Here is a 20,591-nt window from a genome sequence, read left to right as displayed (position 1 = left end):
ATTAGAATACACTAACCTAGGTTAGATTTATGTAGAATGCATTATTTATATATATATATTTTGAATGCTAGTATAGATGCTAGTATGGTATAGAAAAATTAAATACATACTAACTAGATTAGGTAGGCGGAGTGTAGAATTTTCGGCAGAATAGAACCCGCCGGGTTGACTATCTAGAACCCGCCGGGTTATGGGCCGGGTTTAGGCCCTAGAAATCTAGAACCCGAACCCGGCGGGTTGGGTTCAAAAGATCGGAGAACCCGGCCCAACCCGCAAAAATAACAACCCTACACTCTACCATGACACCCGCCACATCATCTAACATGCAGTATATAGAGTGGCTAGAATAGTCTCTAAGAAATAAAGCTAGTCCATTATTAAATCTAGATTTAGCCACTTCATGCAAAGTTCATAATACTATTAATGCCTTAATTAATGCGCCCTTTTTCCTAGAGGGCACCCTAACATACATATTATCACCTAGTATATCTAGCTTGGACAAGAGCTAGCAAGAGTTTCTGCAACCAGCAGATAAATAAAATATCATTCTAATCAACCTAGTAATCCTCACAAATAATAGGCCTTAGGAGATAGAAGATGAACACCAGCATATTCACATGGACGGCAATGGTGTTATCTTGGAGATTATTTATTAATATCCCAACCCTCCACTACTTCTCCACAACACGCTTGCTAAGAATAGAAACTCTAATGCATATCCTAAAGTGCAAGAAGGAAACTCTTAGTTAGATAGCCTGCTACATAATTATCTGCATACATAAGTATCTGCTAATAATAACCCAGAAGCCCATATTCATGTGTCTAGCAACCCTCTTAAGGTCCTAAATAGCAGCTAGTAGTTAAAAGGTCATAAGCAAAAGTTATAACAGTCGCATGGACAAGCACAGCTGTGTAAATAGGTTAGAGGTTCTTCTACAACCACCTTAAAGGAGGATTCCTTTTCATTATTTTATTCTCACTTTATATCTGTATTAGTTGATGAATGCTTATAATTTCTTTCCTAGCTATTTAAAGGCGCACTACCATGCTGTATATCTAAATCTAATATGAGAGTATCTGAACCTATAGTAGAGTTGCATAACTGAACCGCAAAAATCGAACCTGAACCTCACCGAACTCACAGCGGTTTGGGTTCAGTTCCTAGCCTAGTGAATCGCACCGGTTTCAGTTTCCATAGGGTGGAACTGTTTTGGGTTTGGTGAAAACCACCAGTTATAGTTTTCGCAGTTTTGTGAGTTAGGTGAAACCGCCCAACCTATTTAAAGATATTTACAGAGGTATTACAAGTTAAAAAATAGACTAAGTTAACTAAGTATTCTAACCATAGTTAGATTTTATGAAGACTGTATAATAAAGTAGAACTCCTCTATTATATTAATATAATCTATTAAATAACTCGCCCTCGCCCCTCATTAAGGTCTTTAAAATACCCTGGTGGATGAGCTGCATAGCAAGGTTATGATAACTAAGGAGTAGTAGGGGCCTGGGATGCTGCTTAAGTAATAATAGTCTATATTATAGGTAGATAATCATTATTAACATTATCTCTATTAGATGTAGCGGGCAGGGCCCGCTGGGTGCTCGGGCTGTTCGATCAAATCGTACAGCCCTCGCGAAGTCACGTCCAAACTGGACACCAGCTGCAGGCCACGTGACCTCGTACTAATCAATGTAGTAATCTGCCCGGTCACGTGACCGCAAGAACCATTCGCTTACTCCTTTTTATGTTTGGCCGCCGCGGCCCTAGCTAGATTTCTTCCTTAGCAATTTCTTACCATCCAAACCTAGGTCATAGGTTGAACCGGCTTCTAGCCCGTGACATTAGAAATCGCTCAGCACAACCAGACGAACCAGACGAACCAGACGAACCAGACGAACCAGACGAACCAGACGAACCAGACGAACCAGACGAACCAGACGAACCAGATGAACCAGACGAACCAGACGAACCAGACGAACCAGACGAACCAGACGAACCAGATGAACCAGACGAACCAGACGAACCAGACGAACCAGACGAACCAGACGAACCAGACGAACCAGACGAACCAGACGAACCAGACGAACCAGACGAACCAGATGGGCAATACAGACGGCATGAACTATAATGACGTGTTATTGTGGATGTCAACATCTCCTGAAGGACCTAGCAAAGAACAACTATCATAGCAGAACAATATGCAGATGAATCTCATGGCCTAAATAGCCTAACAGTTACAGAACATTGCTAATTAAATAGCTTAACTTAAAGAATAATAAATGACTGCTACCACAGCAGCACCTACTCCTCAGATAACCCCACTAACTACCATGGTGGAAGACCTAATGAAAAGACCTAAGCCCACGCTACCTAATGTGGAGATGTATGATGGCTCTAATAAGGCTGTGTACCAGACCTTTTATGCTAAGCTACAGGCGAAGCTATTGCTTAACCAAGCTGCAATTAGTTCCTTCCATAGGTGCTTATGGTATGCTTTTAGCAGACTTAAAGGAAATACTACTGCAGCCTTAGCCCCCTGAATGGATTAGTACGGAAACAATCCAAATGCAATGCAAGTAATATTAAATAGCTTATATAACTAACTTAATCTTATGTTCCTTAACTGGGGCAGAAGTAAGAAGGCCTTATAAGAACTACAAACCCTGCACTAAGGCAGCCGCCTATTCAATGAGCTATTAGCAGACCTTAACCAACTGCTGATGGAAGCTGGAGGCTATTCTTAGTCTAATAAAGTAAAGAAGAACTATCTGGATAGCGCCCTAAGCTATGAAGTGGAAGGAGTACTTACTGGTGTTAGGAAGGAAGCAACCTTCGCGGACTACTACCACTAAGTATAGTAAGTAGCTAACTAAGTAGAAGCCCTACATGCAAGGGGAACTAGCTGATCTAATTAGCATGGAAGGAATATGCAGACTACTAGTTATAGTTATGTCACCTATATTCCTACACCCCTGGTGAACCCCATCTCAGCTATAATAAACCCTAATGATACTATGGACTGGGAGCCTTCCTCTGTAACCTTAGCTTGCTAGCGGTGCTGTGCTAAATGGGTTGATAAAAATAAGTTATCCCATCATTATAGTAAAGGGAGGTGCCTATGCTGTGGGGCATCAGACCATATGATTAAGGGCTGCTAGTACCTAGGGGCTATTCCCCTATAGAGCAAGGAGCTGAAGCCACTGCGCACTTCTTAAGCTATTAGATCCCTACTCAAAGATAATAAAGCAAGTGAGGTGGAAAACTAGTTACTCCTATAAAAAGACTCTTACAGGGGCTAGTTAAATAGTTAATGCAGCTAAAAAGCTAGTGTTACCTATACCCTAAGAAAGAAGATATACTTACTGGTTATAGATAGTTCTGATGAGCTGTTAGATTTAATGCTCCTAAATTCATTATGTTAGGGATTATTAATAAGGAATATAATTATAGAATCCTTCCTGATACTAGATGCACATCTTACGCGGTTATGGCTGAATACTTTGCCCAGAGGCTATAACTGGAGTAGATTAAGATTAAACTAATTTACCTAGAGAACTACACTAGCACTATTAGAAGTATTATTTTAATAATCACCCGATTCTCCCTAGATATTAGTGGTAACTACTAACACATGGTCTATGCCTATGTGGTACCTGAGCTAGGCGAAGGCACTAATCTAATCTTAGGAATTCCATGGATGAGGGATTAGAGAGTAGTAGTAGAGGCTAAGGGACCCCAGCTAAGACTTGTAGATAGGTTTATAGTAGAGAGCATGAAGAATAAGCTAAGACTAGTAATAAGATAGATTAGTGCCTAGGGATTTGCTATTTATAACCAGCAGTGGAGAAAGGACAGGACTATATAGATCTTCACTGCTAGTATTAAGGATATTAAGAAGGCCTTATAGGTTAAGAAGCATACTAACCTAGCCATGAAGTTGCCAGCGCATTACCATAAGTTCCTAGATGTATTTGATAGAGGGAAGGCTGATAAGCTACCACCACACTATCCTAGAGTTAACCATTAAATTAAGCTAGTTAAGGATGAAAAAGGGAAGCTAATGGAACCACTATAGGGACCATTATATAGCATGTCACGCGGAGAACTCTTAGTACTATAGAAGATATTAATAGAACTATTAAAGAAGGGCTTTATTTATGCTAGTAGCTCTGTAGCTGCAGCACTAGTGCTCTTTGCTTATAAGCTAGGAGGCAGACTATAATTTTACATTAATTATCATGCCCTGAATGCAATCATGAAGAGGGATTAATACCTACTTCCCTTGATTAATAAGACCCTGGAATATATTATGAAAGTAAAGTGGTTTACTAAGCTAGATATTATTACTGCTTTCCATAAGATCTGTATCACCCTAGGGGATGAGTGGTTAATAGCCTTCCGCACATGATTTGGCCTGTTTAAATGGCTGGTTACCCCTTTAGCATGGTAAATACACTAAGTACCTTCTAATGGTATATTAATTAGACACTCTGAGACTTCCTAGATGAATTTGCTTCTGTGTATATTAATAATATATTAATCTTCACAGATGGATCACTGGCAAAGCACTAGTAATATGTCCGCTAGGTACTGGAATACCTAAAGGATGTAGGGTTGCAGCTAGATATTAATAAGTGTAAATTTAAGGTGAAAAGTACGAAGTACCTTAGGTTTATAATAGAGGCTGGTAAGGGTGTACAGATGGACCCTGACAAGGTGAGGGCTATACTAGAATGGCAGGCCCTAACCTCTGCATACAGTGTACAATCATTCCTAGGCTTCGCGAACTTCTATTGCTGGTTTATACAGAACTTCTTAGATATAGCACGACCATTGATAGTGCTAACGCACAAGGGAGCCCCCTTTGTATGGGGAGACAAGCAGACTAAGGCTTTTAAGTTACTAAAGAAGATATTTACTATGGCCCCAATTCTTATGCAGTTTGACCCCGACAGGGAAATAGTAGTGGAAATAGATGCATTGAACTAGGTAACAGGAGCTACTATGTCGCAATATAATAATAATGGTGTACTAAGGCCTATCACATATATCTCTAAGAAGAATACGCCAGCAGAGTGTAATTATAAGATACATGATAAGGAGCTATTAGCTATTATTAATGCTCTTAAGAAATAGGAATTAGAGCTAGTCAGCCTGCTGTAATTTAAGCTTATTATAGATTATCACAACCTTAAGTACTTTAAGACAGTCTGCAGGCTTAATAAACGGCAGATGCGTTAGTCATACTGGTTGAGCTGATTTAACTACAAGATACACTATTAGCCTGGGAAATTAGCTGTTTGGCCTGATGCCCTGTCACAAAGGGATCAAGACATGCTACAGGATACAGAAGATGACAGACTTAAGGCATACAATCACTGCTTGGTGCCACTACAGGCTATTACTAGTTAGATGTGTATACAGGCATCCTATATCTACGAAGTGGTGCCCGACCTGGACATGAGATCACTAAATAATTATACTAATTAATATAACAATTAATAGCATTATATAATCTTTTATACCACCCTCGCGGATGAACCACTGCCACTATTAGAAGAATACTGGGAGGAGGCCCGACTATATGACACTATTCTGAATAAAATATATTAAGTATTAGAGGAAGGAGCTACACACTTCCCTAGTAAGCTATATATATAGGTGTTGATTACTGAATGTTTAATGTCACTGGATGGCCACCTATTATATCAAAGTTATAAATAGGTTCCTAATTTAGAATTATTGTGAATAAGGATACTGTAAGAGATGCATGACTTAGTGCTCACTGGCTACCCTGGGAAGAACACACTATACATAATAGTTGCCTGAAACTTCTACTGGCTAGAGCTCTCTGCAGACATCTAATAATTTATGTAGAACTGTGATAAGTATGGTGCTAATTACATATGGTGTGAGTAATGCTAGGGCCTGCTAAAGCCACTACTAATCCTAGATTATAAATGGCGTGAGATTACCATCAACTTTATCACAAAGCTGCCCACGTCCGATGGTTGTGAGGACATAATAGTGATTAGTGATAGGCTTGGTAAAGGTATGATCCTAGTGCCCTATGAATGAATAGATTTAGAGATAGTAGCACAGTTATTAATTAATTAGTTTATTAGTTACTATAGCGTCCCCAGTGTGATCACATCAGACTGTGGTCCACAGTTTGTTAGCTAATTCTGGGAACACTTCTGCAAGTGGCTGGGCATTAAGTAATGGCTCTCAATAGCCTTCTATCCGCAGATGGATGGGCAGATTGAACAAATAAATGCTATGCTAGAAGCCTACCTATAGAACTTCTACAACTACGCCTAGACTAACTAGAAGTTATTATTACTGATGGCCCAGCTTGCTATTAATAATAGGGATGCTATGAGCATAGGAGTTAGTCTATTTTTCCTAGATTATGGATATAATATTAAACCATTAGAAGTTAAACTACTAGATTAGGAAGCCGCCACCATGAATGTAGCATGCTCACTAAAGGAGAGGGCTGAAGTAATTATAATGAAGATGAGGGAAGCTACTGATATAGCCCAGTCAGAGCTTACTGCCGCCCAATAGTGTTAAGAAGAATATTCAAACCACTCACGCTTAGCAGCCCCGCGCTACGCTGTCAACTTGAAAGTATGGCTAGACCTATAGAATGTTCAGATAGATTGCCTGAGCTAGAAGCTCAACGCACAGCATGTGAAGTTTATAGTGATAGAGACTATTAGGTTACATGCTTACTGACTAGACACACCACCAGGTATATATAATGTGTTTCATGTCAGCCTCCTGTGCCCTACCATGAATGACCTGTTCCCGAGCTAGTTAAATAATGATTACCAACCGCCCCCTAAGCTAGTTAAAGGCAAAGCCAAATACGCAGTTAAAGAGATCCTAGGGGAATGTGAAAGGCGCATTAGGTGAGGCTACTGCATGGAGTACTTAGTTAAATAGATAGGCTATGAATGCCCTACATAAGAGCCTGCTATCAACCTTGCTGACATAGCAGCACTTAAGGCCTGGGGGAGCCGCCACCCCAGTAGGGAAAGGGGGGGAGTAGTGTAGTAGGCAGGGCCCACTGGGTGCTTAGGCTGTTTAATCAAATTATACAGCCCTCGCGAAGTCATATCCAAACTGGACACCAGCTGCAGGCCATGTGACCTTGTACTAATTAATGTAGTAATCTGCCCAGTCATGTGACTGCGAGAACCATTCGCTCACTCCTTTTTATGTTTGGCCGCCGCGGCCCTAGCTAGATTTCTTCCTTAGCGATTTCTTACCGTCCAAACCTAGGTCATAGGTTGAACCGGCTTCTAGCCCGTGACATCTATCTCTATCTAAATTAGTAGAGCTAAATTAAAGTGCTATAATAGTAGTGCTGCCTAAAAGGCTATAATAAATCTTTAAAATATAAGCTTTTTAATAAGTTTAAACTTTATTAATCCTAGTTTCTTTCCTTTCTTCATTCCTCTTAGGAGATTAGTTAAAGGTAAAGCAATTAGGGAATAGTTTTTAATAAATTATTAATAGAAGTTATAGAAGCCTAAGAAGACTTAGATATTATAATAACTATAGGGTTCCTCCTATATAATAATAGTTTCTACCCAGCTTATATTTATAGATATACTATTAGCTGAGATAATATACCCTAGGAATTTAATATGATTTTAGTAGAAGGTGTATTTAGAGGGTTTAGCATAAAGTTTTGCCTTTTATAGTTTTTCTAAGACTTAAGAGATATATTCAGTGTGTTCCTCTCTTATCTAAGAGAAAATCAGGATATTATTAAGATAGGCTACATAAAAGATATTAAGAATATTATATAAGGTGGTGTTAATGTAATTCTAGAAGGTGGCTAGTGCATTTATAAGGCTAAAAGGCATAACTATATACTCATAGTAGCTATATTAGGTATAAAAGGCTGTCTTCTATTCATCTCCTTCTTTAATGTGGATTTAATAGTATATATCTTAAATATTAATTTTGCTAAAGTATTTAGCCCCTAAGATTTAGTCAAGAATCTCTAATATAAGGGGTAATAGGTACTAATTCTTCACTATTATCTAGTTAAGTCTATAGTAATTAATATATAGTCTTAGTCCCTTATCTTTCTTTAGGATAAAAAGGATAGGAGCTCCTATAGGGCTTTTAGAAGGTTAAATTCTTCTATATATAATATTCTTATTAAGATACTCCTTTAATTCATGAAGTTCCGCTTGGGATAAGGGATATAGTAGGCTAAATAGTAGTAATTTATTAGGTTTTATTTTAATAGTGTGATCCCAAGAAGAGTAAGAAGGTATAATCTTTAACTTTTCTACTAAGAATATATTATAGAACTTAGCTAGTTCTGGAGGTATATTCTTAAGAGAATAGTACTTCTAGTTCTTCTCTTCCTTAGAAAGCTATACCTCTTTAGGTAATTTAACTAATATAAATACTGTTATATAGTTATAATATAGCTTCTTAAACTTCTATAGAGCTATTAGAGAGAAGGTAGGTGTTTTAAACCACTATTAGTGATTCTATAGTAATAGGTAAATGCAGAGGTCCTATAATATAGTTATTAAAAAAAGGATAGGACTCCCTTTAGGTTGTGGGTCTTAATTAATAGCTATATAAGCTTATTTAAAGCTTTGCCTAATGCCCCTAGAATCATGGGTAATAATAGGAACCTTCTAAACCCTATAAGTAGGAGTAATAAAGTTATTAACTACCTTAATAATAGGGGTAGTAAGTTTAGCTTACTATAGCTTTTATGATTTTATAAAAGCAATGCTAATAATATTAATCTTAGTATAGCTATTAAGATTAGTATGTATTTTAAGGTTGTTAGCTAGCTATATTAGAATATAGAAATAAGTAGTAGTCCCTACTGCTAGGTAGAAGGTTAGAGGTGTAGGTTTTACTCTAACCCCTTATTATTTTCTATAATTAATTAGACTTTAGCATCCCTTGCAATGCACTAGTTAGCAAGATGTTCTTTACTACTATATTTATAGTATTTTAAGGGATTCCCATCCTTATTAAGTTGATTTTATTTAGGTTTTATAAACCTCTCAGAATTCCTTTGAAAGTGTTTTAATAGGTTACTATCTTAAGATTTCCCTTCTTAAGGCTTTCCAATGTCTTTTCTCTTCTGTTTCTATTATTTCTATTATATCTATAAAAAGGTGTGGTATTTTAAAGCTACAGATACCATTTTATCTTAAGTATCTAGTAGTTTATTAAGGTGTTCTTAAATATAAGTATATAACTCTAGTGTAAGGCTGCTAAAGAAGGCCAGAGCTTATTACTTTTTATCTTATTAAGGGAAATATTATTCTAGAGAATCTAGATAATAATAAAATTCTCTAGGGTCCTTATCTGGGTGTTAATAGGCCTGATATAATTTAATAATAATATTAGCCTTAATAGTTTCAGTGTCTTAGATCAAGCTTAAGGTCTAGTCTTTAAAAAACTGCTATGAATCCTTAGCATTTCATTATCTTTCTATTAATATTTTATAAATTTTAATATACTATTACTGCCTGCAGGTGGAATCCATTTATGTAATAGCAGTAATAATTTTAAACTTATTAGGGGTATATTTCTTTAGGGCTCCTTAGAATATATATTCCATATCTTAGAGCTATTCTTCTCTTTTCTAGAGTGAATATTTAATAGTAAAGATAGGAAGATTCTTAAATTTAATTTCCTACCTATCTTCTGTTAAAGAGGTGTCATTTTAATGGGAAAGTTATTTAAACTTATCAACTCTTTAAATCTGTTGAAGGCGTTCAAGTTCAGTAATTTATTATAGGATTTGTTGTATTTCAGCACCCTTTAACTCTTGAGGTTAATTAGTAGGGGTAGAGGAGTTGCTTAGATTAGGAGATATTTCTTTAATGGGATCATATTATTCTACTAGCAAAGGGGTAGAAGTAATAGCTTCATGGTGAAAATTAGCAGGCATTATAATCAATACTTAAGTAGTTAAAGAGAGAAGGATTAGAAATTGTAAGGATCTATGTATCAGGGTAGATGGCCTGTTGACTAGGTAAGAATTGGTAATAATCATCAATGGAAGAGGATGGTAGAGAGTAGTAGATTATATAAAAATAAAAACTAATCCTTATCTTCTCAAATACCAGACAAGGGGAATACTATTTATCTTTGCTATCTATCCTAGATGCATTCAGTGATGATTCGAAAGCGGCTCAAGGTGTGAAAACAGGAGGTTGAAAATAATTAGGAAGCAAGGGGTGGCTGCATAATTGAGTGGCTGGGCTGCAGCTGAGCCTTTACATGCCAGATTTAGGCATTGTGGAATCTAACTCAAGTTAGATTATAGCCAGATATAGTCAAAGAAATAAGAGAACACTATATACTGTCTAGGAGATTAAATCTAACCTGAGTTAGATTTAATTAAATTAATTAAGGCTAATCATAGTGTTCTGTACACATGGAAAAAGGGAAGATGGTGAGGCTCTATACATAATAGGAGGTGTCTATATATAAAGTAGGTGGTTTATGCAGTAAATAGGGGTCTATACATAAATAAAAATAAATAAGAAGGAGAGTTTGATTAAGTATAAAGAATTATAAGATATTATTATATATACATGCTTGCCTATTATTCTATAACTACAGCTTATTTAAGGCTTGAAGTGAATAGAAGTGAATAATTTATGGGTAGTAGTGTGTTCTTTATTTAACTTAGAGTCTTCAAGTTCAAGAAATATATACTTAATATTCACTATAAAGAACCAGTGATTCTAATATATTTATTATAGATAAGGTTCCCCTCTGGAAACCTGCATGAAAATCTAACTTAGGTTAGACTTCTATACCTTATATATATTATACTACTTCATTAATGCTTTATAATAGAGGTTTAGCTCAATTAATATAATACTTATTTATTTATTTATATTTATTAAATATTAGTATGGTTTTACATGTTAAATATTGCTTAGCGGGTTCGCGGGCCCAACCCAGCCTATACTAACTAGATTTAGTAGGCGGAGAATAACATCCTTGGCAGAATAGAACCCAGCGGGTTCTAGATAGTCAACCCGCCAGGTTATGGGCAGGGTTTAGGCCCTAGAAATCTACAACCCAAACCCGCTGGGTTGGGTTCAAAAGATGGCATAACCCGGCCCAACCCGCGAAAATAACAACCCTAGCTTAACCTGATTCAATTGCTTACACATCACTTATTGGACTTCTGACCCTTCCCATTTCCCTGGAGCAACACTCAAGACATCATATTTAATATATATTTTGGAAGCACTGCCGGAGCTTAGAAGGTCAAAGATAATTTAAAGCCTCAGTGATTCAGTATGAGCAACTTGCTATAGAGACGCAGAGCCACTGTCAAAGGGTTGAATTTAAATGCTTAAGTCACTCTTTTAAGAACACTAGGCTGCAGTGTTAGCTATATTAATAGCCATAAGCTCTGAGCCAGCACTGCTTCCTAGTGACCAACTAGTCCCCGCTGGCATTGGGGCTACTCTTCCAAACTTTTCAGCTACTAAGGATGAAGAAGCCCATATTCCTCATATCCAGAGTAGATGATCGTGGGTATTTCCCACGGTCTACGCTTATCTGTTGAAGGAACAATTAATGGAGAACAACACAGAAACATCATAGATCTGGAAAGCATATTGTCTTTATAGTTGAAATAAGATCTTAATGAAAGTAAATTAGCACTCTTGTAAACAGACCCATTCTGTGCATGCTAGGATGTATTTGATCCAGGATACAGATTCCCAGGATAGAGAATACCCAGGACACAAATACCCAGGACACAAATACCCAGGACACAAATACCCAGGACACAAATACCCAGGACACAAATACCCAGGACACAAATACCCAGGACACATATACCCATGCAACAAGGGAACGCTCAGGCGAACCATCTGAGGTACTCATTGCGAAAAAACAAACCCAGCCAGGATAGATGTGGGAGAATAAGGTCAAACACTGGTGAGTTCATCGCCTTTTAAAGATACGCCCCCTCGTAGTGTATGTTTCTTGTCAAGCAAACGAGGGTTATTTTTGGCTAGTCGACCATCCAGAATTTTCTCTTGTGCTAAGGCAACGGCTTGAGAGCATATGTAACATCGTGATTCATAATCTTATTATGGTGCGATTAGCGCCCTGCTTGTCGTGGACTACTCAAGTATTAGTTCAACCTCAAAAGTATTGAGTTGAGCATATGACAGACGGCGTCCACCCAACAAGTTGTCTGCTGAAGCAGGCGTACCCGTATGACCAAGAGTTAAGAATAATATGACTGGCCAACGTGTCTCGCCTTGTTTTAATGAGATGGCATACCCAATAGTATGCCTGACTAAGACCCACCTAACCTCTCCCCGTCGCAGAAGGGAGTTGAACGCTGTACCTTTAGGGACAAGCCTTGAGTAAGCTGATGCTCACATGCCCCAAGAAAAAGGTCTAGGCACCTTTGTGACTTCTCAAAGATCACCTCAAGAGTGATGAGCTCCTTGTTAATCAACGCTCACTTTCCCTGTCTAAATAAGCCTAACCGGCCTCTATTCAGTTTGTTCTTTTAATAGACAAAGTGCGCATGCATAATTTTGCAGCATATCTCGTTTGAACTTCTGTATTCACGTTGATACATTGGCCGCACGAATTCTACTGGGGTCGACAACCGGTCAACCATTCGGAAATCCGAGCTCTGTCTGAGTCGAGAATCAAAGCGCCACCGTGTCCATAAGCGCTGCTCACGTGATCAGACTTTCCAATTCGCCAAGACCCCAGCCTCCTCTTTTCCCATTCTCTGGCCATCTCTTGATCATATATGAATTGGAGTACGTCAGACCGTGCTTCGACGACCGCGACTGTAACCGTAGCTACTCAGGCGAGAAGACCGCATTACCAATCCGCAACGCGACCGCTAGTACGACCAAACGGATAAGCTAAGAGGATCGAGTTGACAATGACTGGCAGCTTGATCGCATTGCTTCTGAATTTCCGCTATGCATTGCTTGAAGTTGTCTCAGCGTGGTAATAATCTGGTTGTGCGTAGGAGAGTGGCCTGGAGCAGCAAGTGACTGGGTAATGGTGATGATGTTTGGGCAACTCCTAGCGGCGTCTGTGTCCCTTATTGTGCTTTATAAACGCGAATATAGATAGCAGTTTGGGAGCTTACACGGAGCCGACAGCATAACCTAGAAGGTATAGGCCTAATAACAGAAGCATGATTGGGACTGAGATTTGAGCAGTACCCAGTCCAAGATTGTTAGCCAGCAGGCCATAGGCGGCATAGAGACCGAGACAATAAACCCACTAGATAAATGATCCAATATAGACTGTGATTGAAGGACTGAAATCTGGAAAGGACGACAAGCTAACAGCTACAAGCCATACCGGGCTGTGGGACATTACTATAGAAAAGCCAGCGCTCACAAGCTGGAGCTTTCAAGCTAAAGCTTCTAGCCTAGGGATGGAAATCCAGTGACTTTGGTCCCTGTCCCTAGAACAGTCATCCGCAATCCTGGGTGGACAATGGGCCGCGGACTGTAAGCCAGCTGGGCCTGCAGACAGCTAACCAGCATCCCAAACAGTTTGCTAACTATGTGGGCTACTGATCTGAAGTTTATGGGCTATTGTGGACATAAAACCTATGGCAAAGGTCTTAATCACTCTAATTCCTCTACTTAAAGTTCGATATCCCACCTAACAGTGAGGCGCTAACATCTGTGCATTATGGGCATACCTCAGCGCACCTTCACTCGCACTACTGTGTAAAGTATGATAAACTGACTGAGGATTGACTGAGGATATTTGAAATGATGGGCGGACCCTTGAGGGTGACATTTTATAAACCAACTTTAAATTAAATTGAGTGGTTTAAAGGGATGGATAGACAACACCTGGAGTAGTGCCACTGCTCGTGCGGAAAGGGGCGAACCTGAATACTGGACTGGTTGAAGAAGGATTTCGCCCAGAGTCCGGGTCTTAGATGCAGCGTGACAGTTTGAACCTGAATGTTGCACTGTGGTGGAGTATTCATGCATTTATGAGCCCTCATGCACGTAATTGATACACCAGTATCGGAGGAAAAGAGCTCTCATTAGGACGTAGAAGATCGCCCCTTGGACTGTGTCCACTCTGTAAAATCCCAGAAACTGGAGTTTCCCTGCAATGGGCCCATGTTGACTATCAAATAATCCATTATGTACCGTGCTAGGTTATTTGCGGCCTCTGGCTCTTATTAATGAAACATCGGCGCCAGCTCATTGATAAAGGCGGCAGTCAAAGGGGAATTTTCCAGAGTGTTCTGAAATTTGCAGAAGGTAAGCAACTTCAAGGGTTCCTATTTATATTTAGCTACATGAATATGGACCTGAACATGGATGAAGAGGGCATGCAGGAGCATGCAGCTCTTACTTATGTGCTTTAGCACTATGACTACAAACAGTCCATCAAAACCTCCACTGTCCGCCTCTTTCAATCTCGGCGTCTTCTGAGAGCTACTGTGCAAAACAAGGCGCGTCTCTAAGACTAAGTAGTTCTCAGTACAAGCATACTTTGTAGTATAGGGTAAAAGTATCCAGGTTAATATTTCTTATAATGATTGGCCCTTCGCCTTGACTTTGCCTAGGAATATCTAACTCTTCTCTTAGTGACTGTGGGAATCACTTAACAGCTGCTGTATATATTAATAACTAGACTTACTCTAAGTCCATAATAATATACAAGGGCTGAGACTAGAAGATACTACACCCTGTTAGTTACTTCCTATTAGTGTATACTTTTCTTACATTATAAACTAGTCTGGCAGGTGCTCCATGTTGTTTAAGGAATAACATGCGCTATTCTGTAGATATTTAAAGCTGAGTGGGCACTACTCCATTATGTGAAGTAGTAATAGGCACGCATGGGTGACAAGTTAAGAGTATAAAATAGTTATTACCTGCACCCAGAGTTAGGCTGATATCCAGCAGGCAGTAAAGAAATGGCTCACTCTCTCACAATTATATATGCTTTTCTATATTTATCCTGAGTGACAGAGTCACCTACCAAGGACGAAACTAGCACCCTGGTGGATCTGGCCCAGACGAAACTTGTTCAATGGTAGTATATAGAGGGTAGGAGCACCAGCGCATCAAAACAATAGGATACCCTAAAATCCTTATAAATTGTTTGCTGGAGCCTCTCTTGACATACACTACTTAATATAAGGTTACTCTGATCATTATCCCTATCATTGCACAATAGCATACGAAAACCAAGGTCTGGAAACTAGAAGATTTGATGCAAATAGAGCAAATACTCAGAATAGACCTCTCAGATCTGGCAATCTCTTAATAATAGGAGTGCCACAGTCCTCTGGTTCCCATACCCCACAGTAAACTTGTATACTATGTGGCATTCCATCCTTGTGGTCCTACTTATTTTAATATTGGATGACTCTCCAAGCATGAGCTGATACTGTTGAGGTTGATACTTTTACTGTTGCTTTTCAGCAAGCAGTACTGGTTGCCTAAGATGTGGAATAGACTGCATCAGCCCTTGCCTATCCTAGGCAGAGCTCCTCTTCCAATTTGATTAACACTGGGACAGAGTGAATAGGATCCCTACTGCTCTTGTCTCTGTGAGTGACCGTCCCATTGAAGCCCTACACCATGGCTTAGAGAAGTACTATAACTTAAGAGAAGACCCTGGACTCATCTGGATCGTGATTATCTTTATTCTGGACACAGACGCCAGTTACCACCACGCGAAAAAGCTTGCGCAACAGTTGGAGAACATGGAAGACCCTAATGTCTTCAAGTATGAATATATATTTAAATGGGAGGTTCCTGAACAGTATGTAGAACATCAAGTCTCACTTCAGATACTGCTTGACTAAGGTTTGGATCTGTGCGACTACCTTAATGACATAGATCACCTTCCAGACCTTAAAACACTATGTAAGGAGATGACTGAGTGTCTCCTGAACCCTTCCTTCAGTGGTTATGATATTAGCTGGAGCTTAGGATGGATAGTGAGATGCTTTAGGGTGTGGGCCCCTATGTATAACATTGCGTCACAGCTCCTAACTGATTGCCCTCACTGTATTGTTGTTAACTACCAGTACTAGTATGCTTATTAGGCGGGCTACGCTAAGCCTATTAACTTTGAACATTTCTACTAGATCATACTTAGGATTAAGGAGGAACTCTCTGACTGTTAGCTTGCTGATCATGAGTTCCTGCTTAATTACAGGGCCCACTGTGATTGGGCTACCAATATTAAGGTGGAAATATAAATATTGTGGGATCTTTACCTAGGGGATATCTACAAGGAGGTAGTGTCAGGTGCTGAGCCTGAAATGTCTAATTGTCACACACAAGCACTGCGGGTACAGGAGCAGCAGATTGATGCTGAAATTGAGAAAGCAGCCATCATAATAGGGCTCTGATCAGGCACTGCTGTTCCACAGGCTCGTGCTTGGAGCTCCGCTACTCAACTGGGCTGAAGCGGCGGGGTAGAAAGAACTGCCCACCTTGGCGGGAAGACAAACTGCAAACTAGGCTGTCAAATCACATAAGGTGGTGGACACGGGGTTAGTATTCATGCACGCCTAGTTAGCACTGGCCGCTAAGGCACTCATACATAGAGAGCGGTGTCCTAATGGTAACTACAACATGGAGACATTTGGGGAAGCAGTCGCACCCCGGTAAGCATGTGGTACTGGATAAAGTCAGGCTCACTTGTCTAATGCTATGCCTGCTAGTAAGTAAGGCGCTTACATATATTTTTAGGTCTCCCATGTCCCTTTTTTGGTTATGTTGCGGTGTTGCAGCATTATTTCTACCCCATTCTCCAGCAGGATCCGCGATTCCTATTAATCTTTAACTTTCCTTATTCCAACAATGAAGCGTCCGCGATCCTGGAAAATGACTGCACTGAGGATTTACAGCTATAAGTAGCAGCACTAAGTTAGACCAGCAGTAGGATGCTCGCTCCTTATGAGATAGATCCTACCTAGTGAGGTCAGGTATAGTAGTATCCCGGCTGGCTGTGTATGTGAGGTGACTTTTTAAGTATAAAATACTAAATACAGCATCATATCGCATGCAGTATTCTGACAGTTCCCTTTAAACTCCAGATGGAATGCCATAGGCGGTGGTTACTTAGCATTTGTGCCACTAGTTATTGCCCATGATTTCACTGGTGGTGTGACTAAACTGGTAGAGAAATAGACCGCAGCGTGGGGACTGGATGGCCCAACTCCGGAAGCTGGATCAGCAGAGGCAATATGCAACGCTGTACTTTTTTAGGAAGACATTCTTATAGGCTGTGATCTGACAAATAGAAGTTGCTCTTCTAAAATAGCAGATACATAGTCACATAATATCTCTTCCATAGGGTATTTTTCTCCACTCTCTTCAGCCAGACTTCAGTTACGAAATCTTTGAGATGCGGAGTGGCGGTAATGCTGCAATTCCCTACAGCATACCACCAATCGAACAATCTCCACATTTCGTGGCATGGCCATAACTGCTGGGAGGAAGCACAGACCAGCCTAACACCCCGCATTTAGCTTACGGTCCTGCTTCCCTTCGCTTTCCTCTTGGTCTACCACAACAATCACCGTCCAGCCATCGCACTTACCTATTTCACATTTAACCCGTCCGCACGAGCAACTGCGAGAATTAATCAGCCAGCCTCCTTCAACGACCTGCAGGCAAAGGAGAACAAAAGTAAAGGACACTGAAGCTTGTTTGATGGACAATGTCCTTCCAAAACCAGTTCTCCCTGTCGCTCGAGCTGACCCGGCTGCTTCCTCTACATGTGGTCGCTGATAAAGCGACGGAAGCCGTGATGAGGATGGTGCGAGAACTCAACAAGTCTGGATCTGATGTCTTGGCGGAAGAAGATCTACTACGCATTTTCGGGTATTGCAAGATTGAAGAGCGGATGGAGCGTCAGTTCAAAGAAAGCATGAAAGGCGCGGCAAGCTCGCAACCTTTGTGTGAGAGGATTCTCCTTCAGACAGGACCAGGTCCGACGGTGGTTCGAGCTCTACAACAGCGTGAGTACTTAAGACTAGTCATTCAATTCTCCCTCCTTACTTCGGTACATGAGAAGTCTTCGCTCGCCACAGCAATCAGACGTATTTTCGACAAAGATGCCGAGTGCGCACCAGCCGATGTCAACATACCGACTCCTGACGAGAACAGCATTTTGGGAGTGTTGACAGCCTGCGAAGAACAGACAACTTCATTCCATTGGAGTTATTACCTGGAGGCTGTGGCACGCCATCTAGGCATGAGAGAAATGGCCTTCACTGCGATGGACGTCGCTATCTTCCGCGGTTGCACGCGGATGTTTCCCTTGGTCCAGTCTATGCCGGAAGATCGATTGGTAGTCATCAACAACCAAAACACTACAGGCGTGTGCGTTTTGGCGGTTTGGGCTCATCATATACTCGGGTTAACTGTGCTCGTGAAGGTGTATGAAGGGCTCAGCCCGACACATTTCGTTGAGCATCTCCTTGGAACCGGTCCGCCCCAAGTTATTATTGACACTAAGCCGAAGGATCCGTCCGATCCTTATCGCCCTTCAATTATCCTCCTTGATGCTACGGACCACGAGAAGCTCTTTAAAATCGAGTTGGACTCGGACGAGTACTTGATGCCCGATTGGACCTCTCCAGTTAAAGGTTACGGCAAAATGGAACTAGAGAGTCTCAGCGTCACCGTCGGAAAGCCTGCCGTGATTGAAGAGATTGGCATCATGGTCACTGCGTTTGCTATTTTGGTATCCGTGCGAATTTCGGCGTCCAATGGAAAAGTTATCCCCCGCGAGCCAACACAAAAGCTCCTCCGACGTTCAACGTCCCAAGATATTCTTAGGGCTGCCCGTTTCCTGTTTGATAACGACGTTATCACCGAAGCAGCTGTGGAGGATCGAATCCCGATGTATGAGCTCCAACCTCTGAATGAGACGTTGCAACCACCGACCGTATTGTCCATTGTTCTCGATCAGGATCCTCAGAGAAGAGCTTACATGTGGAAAGACTTGCTTCGAGCGATGCCGGCCCTAGTGACATTAGTACTGGCCTTGGCTTATATCAGAAACCTCGAAACGTGCGCTGGCGTACCACTTTCTCATCCCATGACTACGATCCTGGCGGAACATCCCCTAGTGAATGCCCTGCGTACATGGGATGGTCGAAAGCAGCTATCTGTAGCCGCAAATTCCTGGTTTCAAGCGATTAGGATGCTCCTACTGGGTCCCTTGCCTACCCACAGCCACTTGGAGTCGGCAGCTTTGACGAGCCACCGCGGTTGGAGTGTGTTCCTCAACACACTCAGCGATCGCGACCTACATGATCCTAGCTACGTCGACGAGGGCTTCTTTACTGTCAAGGCCGGTGTGCCCTCTAGAAACGGCGTACGAAAGCATGCCATTATTGACGGCCCTCTTGTCGGGGCATCATCGTCGGCGACAGCATGGAGCATCTCCGAACGGAGTGGTGCGACAATAAACGGGCTTTGGGATAATGGGGCTATGTTTGTGAATCCCATGGTGGGGGAAAATAATCATAGCTTCGTCGTCACTCTCGGGATTGTCAGCCGCACTGGCCCAGAAAGTACTCCCGGAACAACGATCCGACGAACAGGATACAGAGAACTATTTAACGCGATGTCTGGAGTCATGAAGACCATTGACTGTTCACACTCAGTTATCAATGACCAACCTGTTACATTGCAACCAGGATGGGCGGCAAGTATGGATATCAACGATATATCCCCGCCTCCGCCTGTACACGAGAAAATCGTTATACTTTTGACCGCCAGAAATAGGGCCGCTCGTTGGAGAGCATTAATCGGCGTGTCGATGTTACTTCTGCAACATCGTGGCACACCAGGAGCCCGACGCACGATGCTAAGGAGCCCGGGTTGCTGTTTACGATGTGCTGTAGAGCAGACGGTTCTCGAGGATGGCCTCTGGTGGCTGATATTGTAAAACATGTTATTGACACCCGTCCAAATTATTCCTTCTGGTCGGATAGCAGTATGGCAAACAGTCATCTCTGCCTTTGTCAGGTATGCTCACTCGGTACCTCCCCACTCCCGCCGCCGCCGCCGTCGTCGTCGTCAAGATTCTACAAGCCATTTGCTTTGAATCTGCCTTAATACTATCAGCCAGTGATGCGACTAAGATTAGCCGCAACATGCACACTTACAAGTCTCTATTCGCCATCGTCACTGGTAAGTGACATAGAGAGTGAATGATTATGTGTGCGGCTTGTTGGTTGACCTGCGGAGCAAGCCTACTCGCTAAGCTGACGTACGCAAGCCATAGAGGATGAATCTCCCATACTAGGTTTTATTGGTCGGGAGACGTCGCTCAGGTACTGACGTTCGACGCTCATGCCCTGCGCGTTGACAGGACCTGGGCGCGCGGGCCTAGGTCTGGAGAACGCTCAGATCAGTATGGCTGAATATTGGCATTGCTTAGGCCTCCATATAACCCAGGCACACAAGTTTATAGCTGGCTGATCCGTAGGCCACCTTTCACACCTCACGCATATGTTTATGGCCCGCATATCCTAGGAAGCAAAGGCGACCTTCCTAAGTGT

At 41.3% G+C, this 20,591-nt stretch overlaps 5 protein-coding genes across 5 annotated transcripts; all 5 read left to right on the top strand.

Moving 5' to 3' along the window:
* Window positions 1–11,674: 11,674 nt before the first annotated feature.
* On the top strand, window positions 11,675–11,945 carry P174DRAFT_417191 (uncharacterized protein; the record flags this gene model as incomplete). Its single annotated transcript, XM_024824587.1, has 2 exons — window positions 11,675–11,680; window positions 11,748–11,945. 2 exons carry the CDS (start codon window positions 11,675–11,677, stop codon window positions 11,943–11,945), a joined length of 204 nt encoding a protein of 67 aa, XP_024688130.1.
* Window positions 11,946–15,566: 3,621 nt separating this feature from the next.
* Window positions 15,567–16,145, top strand: P174DRAFT_469446 (uncharacterized protein; the record flags this gene model as incomplete). Its single annotated transcript, XM_024830572.1, has 1 exon — window positions 15,567–16,145. A coding segment is annotated over one exon (300 nt), but the record flags the coding sequence as incomplete, so codon positions are not given.
* Window positions 16,146–17,734: 1,589 nt separating this feature from the next.
* P174DRAFT_350794 (uncharacterized protein) lies at window positions 17,735–18,268 on the top strand (the record flags this gene model as incomplete). The annotated part of the gene is made up of 1 exon (XM_024821726.1): window positions 17,735–18,268. A coding segment is annotated over one exon (534 nt), but the record flags the coding sequence as incomplete, so codon positions are not given.
* Window positions 18,269–19,225: 957 nt separating this feature from the next.
* On the top strand, window positions 19,226–19,975 carry P174DRAFT_361822 (uncharacterized protein; the record flags this gene model as incomplete). The annotated part of the gene is made up of 1 exon (XM_024821813.1): window positions 19,226–19,975. One exon carries the CDS (start codon window positions 19,226–19,228, stop codon window positions 19,973–19,975), a length of 750 nt encoding a protein of 249 aa, XP_024688127.1.
* Window positions 19,976–20,057: 82 nt separating this feature from the next.
* Window positions 20,058–20,370, top strand: P174DRAFT_417189 (uncharacterized protein; the record flags this gene model as incomplete). Its single annotated transcript, XM_024824586.1, has 2 exons — window positions 20,058–20,220; window positions 20,315–20,370. 2 exons carry the CDS (start codon window positions 20,058–20,060, stop codon window positions 20,368–20,370), a joined length of 219 nt encoding a protein of 72 aa, XP_024688126.1.
* Between the last annotated feature and the right edge of the window lie 221 nt (window positions 20,371–20,591).

The sequence above is a fragment of the Aspergillus novofumigatus genome (assembly GCF_002847465.1).
Source record: "Aspergillus novofumigatus IBT 16806 chromosome Unknown P174scaffold_1, whole genome shotgun sequence".
In the NCBI taxonomy this organism is placed as follows: domain Eukaryota; kingdom Fungi; phylum Ascomycota; class Eurotiomycetes; order Eurotiales; family Aspergillaceae; genus Aspergillus; species Aspergillus novofumigatus.
The sequence above is the reverse complement of the archived record's forward strand: the minus strand, read 5'-3'. Positions and strand labels throughout refer to the sequence as shown.